The sequence below is a fragment of the Mustela lutreola genome, chromosome 13 (assembly GCF_030435805.1).
Source record: "Mustela lutreola isolate mMusLut2 chromosome 13, mMusLut2.pri, whole genome shotgun sequence".
Classification (NCBI taxonomy): Eukaryota; Metazoa; Chordata; class Mammalia; order Carnivora; family Mustelidae; genus Mustela; species Mustela lutreola.
Genome location: NC_081302.1, coordinates 84,489,699 through 84,507,345, shown reverse-complemented (window position 1 = coordinate 84,507,345; position 17,647 = coordinate 84,489,699). Strand labels below are relative to the sequence as shown.

At 37.1% G+C, this 17,647-nt stretch overlaps 1 protein-coding gene across 1 annotated transcript in view; it reads right to left on the bottom strand.

Moving 5' to 3' along the window:
* Positions 1-17,647, bottom strand: part of MICU2 (mitochondrial calcium uptake 2) — a 164,430-nt gene that overhangs the window by 108,061 nt on the left and 38,722 nt on the right. Inside the window, exon 2 of the mRNA XM_059144511.1 lies at positions 7,526-7,670. Coding sequence (XP_059000494.1) covers positions 7,526-7,670 — 145 coding nt within the window. The remainder of the gene's footprint in view (positions 1-7,525; positions 7,671-17,647) is intronic.

The window sequence follows — 17,647 nt, the reverse complement described above, 5'->3', positions numbered from 1 at the left end:
AGGAAAACAACTGAGAAGTAATGAATACATTTGTTAGAAAAAAACCTAAGAAATGTGTGTCACAGGGAGACCAAAGTTTCAAGGAGGGAGTAAATGCTGTTGAAAGATCAATTAAGAAGCAGGCAGAAAAAACAGCCATTGGTCTTGGCAGTTTGATAGTCACTGGTAATCTAAAAAATAATACTCAGTAGAAAAGTGAGAGAAGCAGCCAGGTTGTGGTGCACCAAGGAGTAGTAGGCCATAAAGGAAGGAGTACAGATGGTTTAAATCTGGCTAAGAGAACAACCAGAGACCTGTATGATCATATTAGGGATTTTTCAAGATAGTAAAGACATAAGACTACTAGTAAATTTCAGAGAAGGAGGCAGTAGAGATAAAATAATGACAAAACTAGAGGAGATGGTGGGGGAAACAGTCTTAGGGTGTGAGGAGCTCATCACCAGGAAAAAGCTAATTAGGGATGTATAAATGCTTTAGACGATCTAGGTGAAGATGAAAAACATGAATTTAGTGGCTCCGATTGCAGAACCATGTGATTTTCTCCCAATAGTTCTTAGCTGGCTAGGTTCAATAAAAAGGACAGAGGAGAAAGATATTTGAAAGCAATTATTAGTGAGTGACAAAAGAACGATGTAGCTACAGAAAAGGAGGAAAATCCAGAAGAGCTGAGAGTTTAGGAATAATGGAATAATTGAGATTAGAAGCTTTTCTGAGGTCAAGAATAGGTGTATTGGATATTAGGAAGTGGGTAAGGTGGAAGGATAATTGATAACATTGTTGCCAGAGAGTGGACTTCTGTAATTTGCAATTTCTTAAATGAAGCAATTTCAGATAATGGTCATGGGATATGAATAATAAGAATACAGTTCACTGGAATTGAGAACAAAAGAGCTGTAAGGCTGAACAAATTTAGTAGAAAACAGCAAGTTGGTATTCAACGTAAAAGAACTTAAATAAGGAAAAATGGTGTTTCAACCACATAACCTAGTTCTCAAAGGAGTATGCTTTTACAGTATTTAGAGTATGCAATAGCAAATTAAGGATGACACTGATATTCCCCAAATCCAGGAAAAAATGAAGAATAAGCATCCAACATCCACCTGGATGATTTACATCTCCATCAATTACTATTAGCAAAGTATATTATTTGCAAGAAGTTCTGTAAGATACAAACTAGGCAAAAAAGAGTTTAGGATCTAATAAATCTCAGATCGTTTTTTTTTTCTTTCTGTTTATACGCGAAGATCATGGGTCACTGGGTTGGCTCTGGTTTTCCTTGTTTTGCTGTTCAGTATGATCCGCAGGAATGCACCAAGATTATTCTTGTTCTTGCCCATGATGAAAAATAAAGGTGAAGTACATCATAGGTATAAAGGATGTATTATTTGGCCTGCAATTACTGAATTCCTGATTTAGCTAAATGTCTTCTGATAGAGTTTAACTGCATTCCAATGCAATTAATAAAGTGCAAACGTTATAAGAACCTAAATTGGTTAAATCAAGGGTTACATAAAAACAACAATGAAACAAAGAAAAAAGCCATATAAACTTTGAACTTGATTAGAAGACTAGCATAGGTCTGTGGCTAAAGTAAGGTAAAGCAAAACTAGATTCAACTGAAAATGGAAGGGATTCTTTGATGATTTTTAAGCACAAGAGTAATAGCTGATGAAGAAGAAAATACAAATGTTTAATGAAAATCAAAGAAGCGAACCACTGAATTAAGTGAAGAGAAAACAAACACTAATACATATTATTTACAAGTATATAATCCCCTAATATTTTGAGGATGATGATCAATTTTTATAATCTCTACTTGAAACACTTATATGAAAAAATGAGCATAAATTATAGTACAGGACACAGCACTGACATTTCTGATAATTAAGAGTTGTTTGGCTATAAAATATTTCTAAAGAATTCTTCCATTATCCTTTGTTTTCTCCTATACTATCATTCTGTTTTGTCCCCTTTATAACCAAAATTTTTAGAAAAAGCTATCTATACCTGTTGTTCTCGTCCTTCTAATTCTCTCTTTAACGTCCTAATGACTCATGCTAGTGACCAAATCCAATAATCTCTTTCCATTTATCATTCTACTGTACCTTTCTGGAACACTCATACTACTGACCAAACATTTCCTAAATATATATGTTTTTTAAAGATTTTATTTATTTATCTGACAAAGAGAGACAGAGAGGGAGTATGAAAACTCTATCTCTCCTTCTAGTCTGAATGACAGCCTTGCTGGATATAGTATTCCTGGCTGTGTATTTTTCCCATTCAGCACATTGAATATATCATGCCACTTCCTTCTGGCCTACCAGGTCTCTGTGGACAGGTCTGGCGCTAACCTTACGTGTCTACCTTTGTTGGTCAAGAACCTTTTGTCTCCAGCTGCTTTTAAAATTATCTCTTTACCTTTGTACTTTCCAAGTTTCACTATGGTATGTCTTGATGTTGACCTGTTTTTGTTGACTTTGAGGGGGAGTTCTCTGTGCCTCTTGGATGTTGAATGCCTGTCTCCTTCCCCAGATTAGAGAAATTCTCATTTATAATTTGCTCAAATAGATCTTCTGCCCCCTTTTCTCTTCTTCCAGGACTCCTATGATATGGATATTATTGCACTGTGGAACTGCTGAGTTCCCTAAGTCTATATTCATGATCTAACAGTTTTCTTTCCCTCCTTTCAGCTTCCTTATTTTCCGCGATTTTATCTTCTATATTACCTGTTCGTTCCTCTGTCTCTTCCATCCTTGTTGTGATTATATCCAGTTGATTTTGTATCTCATTTATAACATTTTTTATTTCGGCCTGACTAGTTTTTAGGTCTTTTATCTTGGCAGTGAGGGTTTCTCTAGTGTCTTCTATGCTTCTTTCAAACCCAGCTAGTATTCTTATGGCTGTTGTTCTTAATTCTTGTTCAGATGCATTACTTATATCTGTTTTGAGCAAATCCCTGGCTGTGGTTTCTTCTTGATCTTTCTTTTGGGGAGAATTTGTCCACCTTGTCATAATGTCTAGGTTTCTGTCTTTTGCACGTTATGAAAGCTTGTTATGTTTCCTGCTTCTGACACTGTCCAGGGCCTGGTGCTTTAAGAAGTGTTTCTGGTACATGCTGTGTGCATCTGCTATTGTATTTGGCTGCTCTCTCCCATGGGCCAGTCCTCTGCAGAGTTCCTTCTTGCTTGCGGTGGGACATGTTTAGATTGTTAAGTCATTGTTCTAGGATTTGTTTGTGAAGATAGGCCTAACAGGAAGAAAGAAAGAAAGAAAGAAAGAAAGAAAGAAAGGAAGGAAGGAAGGAAACCAATCCAAGAAAAAAGGAAAAGGAACAAATAAGCAAGCAAACAAATCAAAAAGTATATGCCTGATTTCAAAGAAAAAGAAATTGGGAGGTTAGGGAAGCTGATCCAAAAAACTAAAAAAGAAAGAAGCCAACAAATGAAAAAACCCGCAAACCTGATGCCAGAGGGGGGAAAAATAGTGGCAGGGAGGAAGCTGAAATGAAGCTGATGCTTTACAATCAGTAGCCTTGATGCATGGGAGGGCCTGTGTTGTCTTCTGAGGGAGAGACCTGCTGCACTGGCTCACAGTCAGACCTGCCCTTATAAAGATCCCCTTGCCAGTGCATGGGGAGTGGAGAGGGGGCTGTGCAGAGTTTGGTTTAAGTGACTACAGGGGTTGTGTTTCTGTCTGAAGTCTGACTGTGCTGTTGGGCCTTGGGGGTGGGGTAGATGGTGTCAACCTGTCCTCTTGACAGGGGAGGGACACTCGAGGCTGCTGTCCTTCAGGAGGCCCCCACAGAAAAGTGAACAATCTCCTCTTCTGTGACCCAGGCTTTCATCAGAATCCTGCCTTCAGTCTATCTGTGCCTGGTTGTGGGCCTGCCTGAGGCTAATTCTCCAGTGTTATATCTCTGGCTGGCAGCTGGGATTCAAAACAAGTCTTAAAAGTACCTGGTGGCATGTGGACCCACTCCCTTCCACTGAAAGAGAGCTTCACAGGGCTGCATCTGGCACCTTTTTGTCCCAGAAAAGCAGGTGCACACGGACATATGTACTCAGAGCCTCTGTTGAAAAAGCCACAAACAGGTTATCTGCCATCTGTGGGTGCCTCTGTCCCCTGCTGTTGAATGGAGGTTCAGTATTGCCTGGTGGGTTTTTGTCTTTGGAAAGGCAAAATATCCTCTTCCAAATCCACTCCATGAAGAGGAACATTCTCTTCCCCAGAGACCCAGGATATCCCACACCCCACATCACTGAGCCTTGCTCCAACCCTTGTGCCACTCTCCCTCCATCCCTGACTCTGCTCCATGAAAGGGGTTCCCACCATTCTGTAGTACTACAGCTTTTCTCTCTCCCAGTTCACTCTCTGAAGCTCACATATGTCACGTTCTCTCCTTCTAATTGTGCAGATTATTTTTTTTCCTCAGATGGATTTCCTAGTTGTTTAAAATGATTTGATGTTGATGTAGCTATGTCCCAGGATCCCCTTATTACTCTGCCATCTTAACTCTTCCCCCATCCCATAGTTTCAGAAGAGAAGTATGATATAATTCTTAACCCTGTTTCCCTTTAGGTAAGGTCTTTTTCCTCTCTGACTTCTGTTAAGATTTTTTCCTTTGTCTTTGATTTTCAATAGTTTGAAGCATATATGCCTAGGTATAGGGTTTTGGGTGGTTTTTTTGTTTTTTGTTTTTTTTTTAAATATTTATCCTGCCTAGAATTCTGTGAGGTTCCTGAATTTGTGGTTTGGTGTTTATTAATAATTTTGGAAATTTCTCAGCTGTTAATAACTCTGAATATTTCTCCTGTTCTTTCTTCTGGTATTACACTAGCAATTTTTGAATTGTACCACACTTTTTGGACACTGTTTCTTCCAGTTTTCCTTCTTTGCAGTTTAAGAAATCTCAACATGTCTTCAAGCTCACTGATTATTTCCTTGGCGCAGAGCATTATTTTAATGAGCCTATCAAAGGCATTCTTCATTTTTATTATACTGTTTTTTATTTCTAGCATTTCTTTTTCATTCTAAGAGTTTCCCCATCTCTGCATACATTACCTGTTATTATATGTACTTTTTCTACTAAAGCATTTAATTATATTAATCATGGTTATTTTAAATTCTGGTCTGCTAATTCCAAAATCTTTGCTATATTTGAATCTGGTTCTGGTGCTTGCTTTGTCTCTTCAGACTGCCTTTTGCCTTTTAGAATGTCACCTGAGTTTTCTGAGAGCCAGGTAAGATCTATCAGGTAATGTTACTTAAGGAGATATTTTAAGTATGAGGTTCTATGTTTATCTGAATAACATTAGGATGAGTTTATGGTCTGCTATAGTTGTAGGTGTCAGAGGTTTTTAAACATTTCCTCTGGTGTCCTTGTTTTTGTCTCCTCTCTTGTTCTCATTTCCCTAGAGACTCCTTCATATATAAGGTCTGAGAGGTACAGTTCTTTCTGTTGTATCCGCTTTAGACAAGAGCCTTCCTGGTATGTGGTGAGGTGTGGGGGAGGAGAAGTGTCCTATAATCTTATGATTAGGTCTCAGTCTGTTACTGGCCTGTGTCCCAGGGTTGTGATCCTCAGTCCCAGGGTTGTGATCCTCAGAAATGCTTTCAGTTTTCTGTTTTCCTTCAAAAGTGAGACAGGAAGGCCAAAGTTGGGCATTTCCATTCACCTCGGTTAGTTAGACTTTGGTAAAAGTTTCCTGTCTGTGCAGGCCTTTGCTAAGGAGAAGAGAATGCTCTGGAGTTGTTTCAAAATGATTACTTTTCCCCTCCCACTGAGGGAAGATTTTTCTCAGATCTTCACTCTTAGTGGGGCTCTACTAGGTAAAACTCCCAAAAGTACATAAGACTGTCAGGGCTGTTCTTCACAAGTTTTCATCTCTCAAGCTAGCCCATGCTCAGATTCTAGCAATTAGCCAAATCACTCTTTAAATATTCCCACCAGATGCTGGCTGCAGTGGTGGTTTCTGGGTAGTTTCTGCTCTAGGTAAACTCTGCATCTCTGTATCTGTCTCCAGTTTTCATGTTACTATGCCTTATGGTCTCAATTCTCTCAATTCTCTGATGGGTCTAAGAAGAACTGCTGACTTTCAGTTTTTCAGCTTTTTTTCTTGCTGTAGGGACAGGAGTGACGATGTTCAAGTTCTTTACATGCTGGAAAGTAAACCACCTTAAAAAAACCTTTTTGATCTCTCTAGTTATTTACTTAGACTAGTTTTCTATAAGTTTTCTCACAAAGTGAATACATGTTTTAAGGATTTTGATACATACTGCCAAACTCCCCTCCAAAGAGGAGATACCAAAATAACCGATATTTCTTTTTTTGCTCATAAGCCTTCATTGCTCCCTCACTGGTCAAAGATGATGTCCACACATTCCAACCAAATATACAAGTCTCTGATGGTTGCATAGGGTAACTGAAATGCCCTGTACAATATGACCCTTATCTGTTTTTCAATTTGATCTGTCATCACTCCCTAACACAATTCTTTGGTTTTAGTGACCGATGAACTTACTGTGTAGAGCATGTCATAATCATTCATTGTGTTTTTATTCAAGTCATCTCTCAATATTGAAAATAACTTCCCAAGTCTTCATAGTCTTTTTCAACCTAACTTACACTTGTTACTGCTCACTTTGGCCTAGCCCATATCAGCTGTTCTACATATAGCTACCTACAGGGCAGTACTTCCAGCATCCTGACAGGTGACAGGAAGTTAAGAAGTTTTCAGAGAATACTTTTATAATAGAGGGCACAGAGTATAGGGCCATATTTACTTTCTGCAAAGTAAAAGGAACTAGTTTAGGTAATATAACTAAGAATTTCTAACATCATTTGGAATAATTAAAAGTTGAAGCTTTATGAATTAAAATTATGTAATTATAGCTTCTGGATTTTTGCATCTCATTATATTTTTGGTCCCCCCTGCCCAACTGCTCTAATCTGGTATTTTTCTTTTTAAAGATTTTATTTATTTGCCAGAGAGAGAGAGAGAGAGAGAGAGAGAACATACAAGCAGGCAGAGAGACAGGCAGAGGCAGTGAGAGAAGCAGGCTCCCTGTTGAGCAAGGAGCCCGATGTGGGACTCAATCCCAGAACCCTGGGATCATGACCCAAGCTGAAGGCAGCAGCCTAACCAACTGAGCCACCCAGCCATCCCTAATCTAGTTTTATTCTTTGCCCACTTTAAAACACCAATACTACCAAAAACTAGTATCTTAGATAAATTATTCTATTAACATATTTAGTGACATTAAAAACTTACCCGTTTTTCCTTTGGCTCTTTAGAAAAACCCATAAAAAAACCTAAGTATTTCTTAGATAAATACATAAAAAGTTTAACTACACTTGAGTCATGAAAAATGTAAAGTCTAAATAATAAGCAAATTACATGGCACAAAGAATTATTATAATTAATATGAAGAAAAGCCATTAGCAATTCTGAAAAATAGTTTATCAGCCTTAATGTTTGATTTTTAAGAAAAAACTTAAAAAAAAATCCAAAAAACAACTTACGTTCCATTTGGTCAAACATTATTGAAAAGAGGAAGTCTCGTGGTGTCATATAATATTCTCCTTCATGTTCCAGTGAAGAGAACTGCATGAAGCGCTGTTTACGAAGGGACAATTTTTCTCCCATCTCTCCAGAGACAACATTATCCTAAAAGAAAAAGAAACTGCATTTTAAGACTTTTCTCAGTATGATTCCCCAACTTAGCTACTTCCAAAATAATCTTTACAGAGTACTTTAGTATTTGGGTCTAGCAGCCTCCAAATTTTTCAATCATTGATTTAATAAATATTTACGTGGTTGTCTACATACCACTCTTTCAGGCATGAAGATAAAACAGTGAATGATACTAACTTGAAGGAACTTCTATTCCAGTTAATGAAAGAAATGACAGTTAATGAATATATGTAGAAAATAAGGTGAGCTAATGAGAAATGCCACAAGGAAATATTAAACAGGATAAAAGAGTCATAAGGAGTAGTATTTTAGATAGGATACTCAGAGGAGGACTTTCTAAAGAGGTGACATTTAAAGAGACTAAATGAGGTGCAGTTAGTGAGGTCTGGGGCTCTCTAGAGGAAGAGCATCCTGAGCAAGAGGTAAAGTAAGATCAAAGACCATGAGATGTGTGTGCGTGTGTGTTCATTCCTAGGTAAGCCTGGTATATTTAAGTGTGGCAGAAGATAAGATCAGAAAGAAAGGTAGAGGCAAGAGATCAAGTAAAGTGCTTTTTCACAAAGATAAAATATATCATATCTGATACTCTGCTTTCAGAAATATACTTACATCATGGATGGAGAGTGCTAAAAGGGTAAGAACTGGTAAAGTACTGTCAGTGTAAGATTCTGGATATCTCAGGCAATGGCACCTAGACCTTGACTCAATGCTGACAGAGACAATACTGAAATCTTTACTGTTAACCTTTATTGAGCACTCACTATGTGCTAGGGACTATACTAATAAAGCACTCTACGTCAATTATTTGGTTAGTCCTCACAATAACTGAACAACAGATACTAGAGTATATACAACAACTAAAGGAAATGGCACAGCCAGGATGAAATACCTGGGGTGTCCAACTCAAAGTGTTTCAATCCTTTAACTACCACACTAACCTCCTATCCATGGCTGAGCACTGTATCCTAAGCAAATGGAAGAAAACAACAGTTAACATAAACACCAATGTCAATATAGCAATCTTGACACAGAATGTGAGTATTATCTGTGAAATCCAAAAGCATACTCTGACCTTGGACTACTTTCCTTAAAGTACTGGTCTGACCTGGACCACAACATCCTTCCTGGACACACATTACTTCCTTTTCACAGCTACTGCTACCACACCTATTATTTACCCTGACACAGTGACGTTCACTGACTACAACTGAAATGGGGGAAAAATGAGAATTCCAGTTGCTTAAACCTCTGTAAGTTCAAAGTCAACAACATTCAAAGTTAACAGCTCCTTTTCAGCTGATCTCAGTTTTCCAACTAATATTAATTCTCTTTCCTTATTTTGACACTTGGTTTCCTTGAGCAGCTAGTTTTATAGCTCCTTTGTGTTCTACACAGTGCATACCGAATGCGAGACATATGTAGAATACTCAAAAATACTAGATGATCTGAATCCCTATCTTCTTTTTCTTTTCTTTTCTTTTTTTTTTTTTTACTGTATTTTTATAAACACATACTGTATTATTAGTCCCAGGGGTACAGGTCTGTGAATTGCCAGGTTTACACATTTCACAGCACTCACCATAGCACATACCCTCCCAAATGTCCATAACCCAACCACCCTCTCCCTACCCCACTCCCCCCAGCAACCCTCAGTTTGTTTTGTGAGATTAAGAGTCTCTCATGGTTTGTCTCCTTCCCTTCCTACCGTCCAAACCCCCCACGTTGCATCTCCACTTTCTCGTATCAGGGAGATCATATGAGAGTAGTCTTTCTCTGACTGACTTATTTCGCTAAGCATAATACCCTTGAGTTCCATCCATGTTGTCGCAAATGGCAAGGTTTTATTTCTTTTGACGGCTGCATAGTATTCCATTGTATATATATATATACCACACCCTCTTTATCCATTCATTTGTTGATGGACATCTAGGTTCTTTCCATAGTTTGGCTTTGTGAACATGGCTGCTATAAACATTCGGTCGCACATGCCCCTTCAATTCACTACATTCATATCTTTAGGGTAAAAACCCAGTAGTGCAATTGCTGGGTCGTAGGATAGCTCTATTTTCAACTTTTTGAGGAACCTCCATGCTGTTTTCCAGAGTGGTTGCACCAGCTTGCATTCCCACCAACAGTGTAGGAGGGTTCCCCTTTCTCTGCATCCTTGCCAGCATCTGTCATTTCCTGACTTGTTCATTTTAGCCATTCTGACTGGTGTGAGGTGGTATCTCACTGTGGTTTTGATTTGTATTTCCCTGGTGCCGAGTGATGTGGAGCACTTTTTCATGTGTCTGTTGGCCATCTGGATGTCGTCTTTGCAGAAATGTTTGTTCATGTCCTCTGCCCATTTCTTGATTGGATTATTTGTTCTTTGGGTGTTGAGTTTGCTAAGTTCTTTATAGATTTTGGGCACTAGCCCTTTATCTGATATGTCGTTTGCAAATATCTTCTCCCATTCTGTCAGTTGTCTTTTGGTTTTGTTAACTGTTTCCTTTGCTGTGCAAAAGCTTTTGATCTTGATGAAGTCCCAATAGTTCATTTTTGCCCTTGCTTCCCTTGCCTTTGGCAATATTCCTAGGAAGAAGTTGCTGCGGCTGAGGTCGAAGAGGTTGCTGCCTGTGTTCTCCTCAAGGATTTTGATGGATTCCTTTCTCACACTGAGGTCCTTCATCCATTTTGAGTCTATTTTCATGTATGGTGTAAGGAAATGGTCCAATTTCATTTTTCTGCATATGGCTGTCCAATTTTCCCAACACCATTTATTGAAGAGGCTGCTTTTTTCCATTGGACATTCTTTCCTGCTTTGTCAAAGATTAGTTGACCTTAGAGTTTAGGGTCTATTTCTGGGCTCTCTATTCTGTTCCATTGATCTATGTGTCTGTTTTTGTGCCAGTACCATGCTGTCTTGATGATGACAGCTTTGTAATAGAGCTTGAAGTCCGGAACTGTGATGCCACAAGCTTTGGATTTCCTTTTAAATATTCCTTTGGCTATTCGAGGTCTTTTCTGGTTCCATATAAATTTTAGGATTATTTGTTCCACTTCTTTGAAAAAAATGGATGGGATTTTGATAGGGATTGCATTAAGTGTGTAGATTGCTTTAGGTAGCAAAGACATTTTCACAATATTTGTTCTTCCAATCCAGGAGCATGGGACATTTTTCCATTTCTTTTTGTCTTCCTCAGTTTCTTTCATGAGTACTATACAGTTTTCTGAGTATAGATTCTTAGCCTCTTTGGTTAGGTTTATTCCTAGGTATCTTATGGTTTTGGGTGCAACTGTAAAAGGGATTGACTCCTTAATTTCTCTGTCTTGTTGTTGGTGTAAAGAAATGCAACTGATTTCTGTGCGTTGATTTTATATCCTGATACTACTGAACTCCTGTACAAGTTCTAGCAGATTGGGAGTGGAGTCTTTTGGGTTTTCCACATATAGTATCATATCATCTGCAAAGAATGATAGTTTGACTACTTCTTTGCCAATTTGGATGGCTTTAATTTCTTTTTGTTGTCTGATTGCTGAGGCTACGACTTCTAGTACTATGTTGAATAGCAGTGGTGATAATGGACATCCCTGTCGTGTTCCTGACCTTAGCAGAAAAGGTCTCAGTTTTTCTCCATTGAGAATGATATTTGCAGTGGGTTTTTCATAGCTGGCTTTGATAATATTGAGGTATGCGCCCTCTATCCCTACACTTTGAAGAGTTTTGATCAGGAAGGGATGCTGTACTTTGTCGAATGCTTTTTCAGCATCTATTCAGAGTATTATATGTGAACCCCGATCTTCTTCAGAACTTGTTTATTCATGTCTTTCCTTTTCTTTTCCCTTAAGCTACTACTACAAAAATGACTCAAGAGGCATGTTTTAATTACATGAGTCCATACTCTTATCATAATAATCAGAAAATTGAATTTTAATAATACTCTGAACTTTTTAAAATGTGAGGCAGATACAGTAATAGATATATTTTATTTTAATGAACTGATACTGAGTATATGCAGGAAAACAGTGGTAAACAAGACAAACATTAATTTCTACCAGAACACACTAAGTGCTGTGGCAGTAAAATTACAGAAAGTACACAAATGAGACAGGAAAGGGACAGTGGGTGAGTCTTCTCAGTAAATGTCACAGGACTGTCAAAGTCCTAGATATGAGAGAGACTATAGTGTATTAGAAAAACTGAAAGAAGTTGAGTAAGGGCGTATACATTATTAGCTTATAGAACAATTCTATTTATACTAAAATTAATATGTAGCCTATTAAGAGAGTAACAAAAATAACTAACCCACATGGAAATACAGTATTTTTCCAAGTCCTTAAACAAATGCTGCCTTTCTTTATACTTCTAATATCTAAGTTGTTCCTGACTAATTAAGAGAGTACCTTTTTACCCAACTCCATTCTTTCTTGTGTAAATAAACAAACTTTGAATTACAATCAACTAAAAGGAGTCAATTACTCATTTATTCTCCTCCTCAAATGCTCTCAAAACAGGACGGACTGCTGTTAATGCTGCCTCTCTTGGTTTTCATGTTGTCCTCCATCTTGCAGCATTCCTATTCTTTCCTGGTATATTAAAAATGACCAAGAAGTAAAAGCACAAACCTCACACCCTTTGATAGCAAGACATGAAAACTATTTTCAAAGAAATCCATTTTTTTTCCTTCGAGGATATTTAGATCCAAAAAAACACCCTATCTCATTGTTACCATTTTCCACATACCTGTATGTCCATAACTTGCACAAGCATGACATTTCTCAAGACTCTCGAGAAGAATTGTCATCCCTTCCAATTTTGGTTAAATAGCCTCTCCAGTGCATAAAAAAAAGTAGAGGAGGTAAAATTAAAACTCCCTTTCATGGGCTGATTTCTGAGCTTAAGGGTGTCATTTGAATTACAGGCCATGAACTTAGAAAGTCATTGATAAACAAATGACCTCCAAAAAATTGTCCTACTACTATGACTCTATTAGTAGATGGTGTGATATTTAACCATCTAACCATTTAATCAATCTGGTATTGTGGCCTTCAATTCCTGCTATTTCATGGTATAAAGAGACTTATTCTCCAATCCCCAAATCTTTTAACTCCAATGTCAGCACTACTAATGTTTCCCTTTTTTCTAATCCTTTTTATTCCCTCTCACATTCTGCTTATTGAGTGCCTAGCTATCACCTGGAGGTCCCCACCACTGTAGATTCGAATCCTACCATTTCTCTTATGGAAGCCCCCAAGTTAAAATCTCTAACTACTGGTCTTTCCTTGCACCCTCATCCACCCTTCAAGTAAATACTTAGTTGAGCATCTACGAACTTGAGGACACTCTAGGAAGAGACAGAACACATATGAATTACGGTGGCAGTAGTAGTGCAGTTGTTAATCCTAACAGTAATAGCTAATGTTAACTAAACATGTAGTATATGCAAGGCAAGGTGCTAACATCTTTACATACATGGTCTCACTCAACCTTCATAATAACCCAAAGGAGAGACAACATCTTTATCAACCTTAAATTACAAAAGAAGAAATCAAGGCTTGTCAAAGGTTTACCAGCTTGCCTAGATTAACACAGCAAGTAAACTGACAGCATAGGTGGTATGACAACCCCAGTCTCAACCACTATCCTATACTAACTCCTCTAAGAATTATATAAATTAGGAAAGAAAGAAAGTATTGTGGGTAATGATGGCTGAGGAAGCTCATGAAAACAGTGAGATTTAAGCTAGACTCTAGAGAATAAAAAAAATGACTATAAAAATTAGACATCTTTTAGGCCTGGACTAACTGTTGTCCATTTCCTAAATGATGTGTATTACTGCTCTTGTTCAATCAAACTTAAAAGTAGGATTTCTAATATGTTTCCTTGCTACAAAAGAATTTATGTAGACAGAAAAAATGCTGTTTCAAAGCTAGAGCTAGAGCTAATTGTTAGAGCTTTTGTAATTCCAAGCTGATGAACCAACAAATCAGTTTTATTTAGGCCACCTTTATCATACGGTAGTTCAATTTTTAAGTTTACTTATCTTTTTAGTGATCTCTACACCCAGCATGGGGCTTGAACTCATGACCCCGAGATCAAGAGTCACACACGTTTCTAACCAAGTGAACCAGGTGTCCCAGAAGGTGAATTTTAAAGTACGTTTTAAAAGACCACTAGTATAATTGATGTGCATTATATATGTGTGCTTACTCCATGGAATTTAGACGATTAATTTACCATTTCTACTGAAGTATAAACATATGACATGTAATGTTACACTTAATTGGTTATTTTTATTTACCTGTAAGGCTATTCCTGCCTAACTTCATTTGCCTAACTATTTTTTTTTTAAAAGATTTTTATTCACTTATTTACAGACAGAGATCATAAATAGTCAGAGAGGCAGGCAGGGAGAGAGAGGAGAGAGGAGGCGGAGCAGAGAACCTGACGTGGGGCTTGATACCAGGACCCTGAGATCATGACCTGAGCTAAAGGCAGAGGCTTTAGCCCACTGAGTCACCCAGGCGCCCCTGTATAACTATTTTGATCAAACATCAGACTGACGGGATGGATTTAATTGTCAGGAATGAACAATTCTCCATTCCTCCCCAACCCTTTCTTTCTTCTCTGTGCTTTTCCTACTCACATCCTTGCATGCTCTCTTTTCCCACCTCCCCTTCCTTTCTCTCCTTCCCTTGCATGTTTTAGATGGCTGTATTTATTTTTAAAGATTTTAACTTAAGCAATCTCTATAGCCAATGTGGGGCTCAAATGTAAAACCCTGAGATCAAGAGTCACATGCTCTACCAACTGAACCAGCCAGACACCGCAAAATCAGGAGTATTCAGGGCCTTTTTAAAAATTGTTAGCTGCTGTTTTCATATTCCCTGAACTATTACTGTTATTATTGTTACTGATATTGTTGCAGATACTCATTTCCTTTAATCTCTTTCTCATTTTGAATATGTGTGGCCTATGTGTGGTAGGTTGGACTTGACAAACTGTACTAAGGCAAAGACAGTGGCTTGTAGACTTTGGTAAGTATAGTTAATATACCAGTTTGGAGGGAGATGATGAGGAATAATAAAGGTCAAAATATTAAAGTTTTCCCTGAGAGTAAAGATATAAAAGCAAACCCTAGCTTATTAGTACTGTTACATATCAGGCAGTGAAAAGTCCATTAATTTATTCTCAAACATTTAAGAATTTTTTAAAAATTTAATTTCAAGTTAGTTAACATATAGTGTATTATTAGTTTCATGAGTAGAATTCAGTGATTCATCAGCTGCATGTAACACCCAGTGCTCATTATATCAAGTGCCCTCCTTTTTAAAGAACCCCTTATGTGTCACATTCTATAGATACATGACAGATATTATGAGGTCTCCCTTTAAGGAATTTACAAAGAGGAGCGTTGGATTGAAAATAAATAATTAAGAACACTGTCTTTGAGGTCAAACTGCCTGGGATTCAAATTTTAGTTCTGTCACTTACTAGATATGTAACTTTGGACCAGTTACCTCTCTGTGCTTCATCTGATAGGTATGAAAAATGTGGAAACTAGAATCAAACTGCCTGGATTTAAATCCCAGCTCTATCACTTGGCCAAGTTATATTTTCCTTCTCCTTCACTTAACCCCATTTTGGAAAATGGAGAAAGTAGTAATTATCTACTTCAAAGGGTCTTTCATTTATTTTTTATTCATTAAAAAAGTATAATTAACATACAATGTTATATTAGTTTTAGGTGTACAACATAGTGATTCAACAATTTTTTTTTTTTTTTTTTAGATTTTATTTATTTACTTGACAGAGATTACAAGTAGGCGGAGAGGCAGGCAGAGAGAGAGAGAGAGGAAAGCAGGCTCCCTGCTGAGCATGAGAGCCCGATGTGGGGCTCAATCCCAGGACCCTGGGGCCATGACCTGAGCTGAAGGCAGAGGCTTTAACCCACTGAGTCACCCAGGCACCCCTGATTCAACAATTCTATACATTAATCAATGCTTACCATAATAATGTAGTCACTGTCACCATACAAGTTATTACAATATTATTGACTATATTCCCCATGCTGTACCTTTTCATCTCTGTGAATTATTCAAAGGGTCTTTTAAAGAATGAGTATTCAATGCAATAATACACATAAAGCCCTTAGCATAACACCTGGTACATAATAAGTGCTTCAGAAGGTTAGCTATTATGACTATGACACCATAATTTTAACAAATGCTCTAATAGAAATACATTAAAAAAAAAAATCTGTGAGAAGGCAGAGAGAGGACCAATTAACTGCTTTACTATTTGGAAGACTTAAGAAAGGCATCACAGAGCAGGAGATAGTTGAACCAGATCATAAAAGAGGAGTAAAAGAAACTACAGTATAGAAATTATACTAAAGTCAGTTCTGAGCTTTGGTGTAGGTCTCTGGGGTACATGAAAAAAATGGATCAAAGAGGAAATAGCAGACGTACTCTACGGGAAAGATCATCTTGGCTACCAACATTTTCTTTTGTTAATTTATACAACAGTCACCATATATGTAAGACACTGGAACCTACATAACTGACTCTATAGGATATCTTATACCATGATTCAGCACTTACTTTTAACCTATACATCAATCTAATATAGGGTTTAACAAATCAAAAACCCAATCAAAAACTTGGGTTTTTAAGTTTCAAAATCCCAACACATTAAAAGCATTGAGTTATACATATTAGAGTCACGTATACTGATGGCAGAAGGGAGAACTAAATAGCATGACAGTGACAGGAGAGAAAAATAATATAAAACAGACATACTGGCAATAGTCTGGTCCAATCACTATTAAAGAACCAATCAGTGGCCTCTGGGTCTATTTATGGTGATGATCTTCAGCCACCGAGAAACTACTAATTATGTAGAGAATGTTCTGTTAAAAATGTATGAAAATATGTAACATAGTTTAACTGTTTTAAATGCATATATTGCATAAAAGGGATATTTAATTACTTACAAGGGTAATTTTAGTAATCTGGAAGATTCACTCACATGCACACTCCCAATGATGCTATATAAATTCAGCATTACTGATTCTACTATATATCCAAAGTACTTTGCAGAGTGCCTGTTATATAAAAACACCAGTGCTATGTTTATATAAACTGAAAATGATTAGAATCAGGACTGAAAACAGAATGTCTTTCAGAAAAATATAAGTAGATATAGTTGGGCTTGTCATAAATATTATTACGTGTCAAATAATATTAGATCACAGGATAAAAATATTTTTATCTTTCCACTATAATTAATTTACACCTTTAAAAGAACTTACCACTAGTGTATTCTTAGTCATAATGAGGTATCACTTACAGGAAAAGCAACTACAAATGGCATTTCAGTGTGCTGACATATAGGTTTGGATGTCAAGAGAAATATGACTGCTTTTTCCTAAGGCTAAATCAATTCCTTTCAAAAATAAAAAGCATTAAAAAGCAAACCATAATTTTAAACTATTTAGGATATAAATGTCAGCATAAATATCAATATTCATGTCTAAAATCCTTATAATTACTGAGGGCTATTTCAAGGCTCTGAAGAGAATATCAGTGGAAGTTGGGACTCGCCAGGTATTAAAGGATCTACTACATAACAAGTTATCCCTCTTTTCCTTCGGATTTTTGGTTTTTATCTCAATCAATATAATAATCCACTTGAAAATAAAATCTGAGACAATTCTATTATACTAGTTTCCTTTAAAAAGGGGATGTAAGGTGCCTTCTAGAGAGAGTTAACTCTTAATAAAATCAAAGGGTCATTAAAAAACAAAACAGAACAAAATAAAAAACAAAACCCAACAAACTGAAAGAGGTAAGTAAAAGTTCTTAAAACCTCCCTCCCACAACATGACAAAAAAACCAAAAAGCAGTAAGTATAGCTATACTGTTGCTAGCTCCTAACCTCCTACTTTAAACTGGTCCTAGAAGGA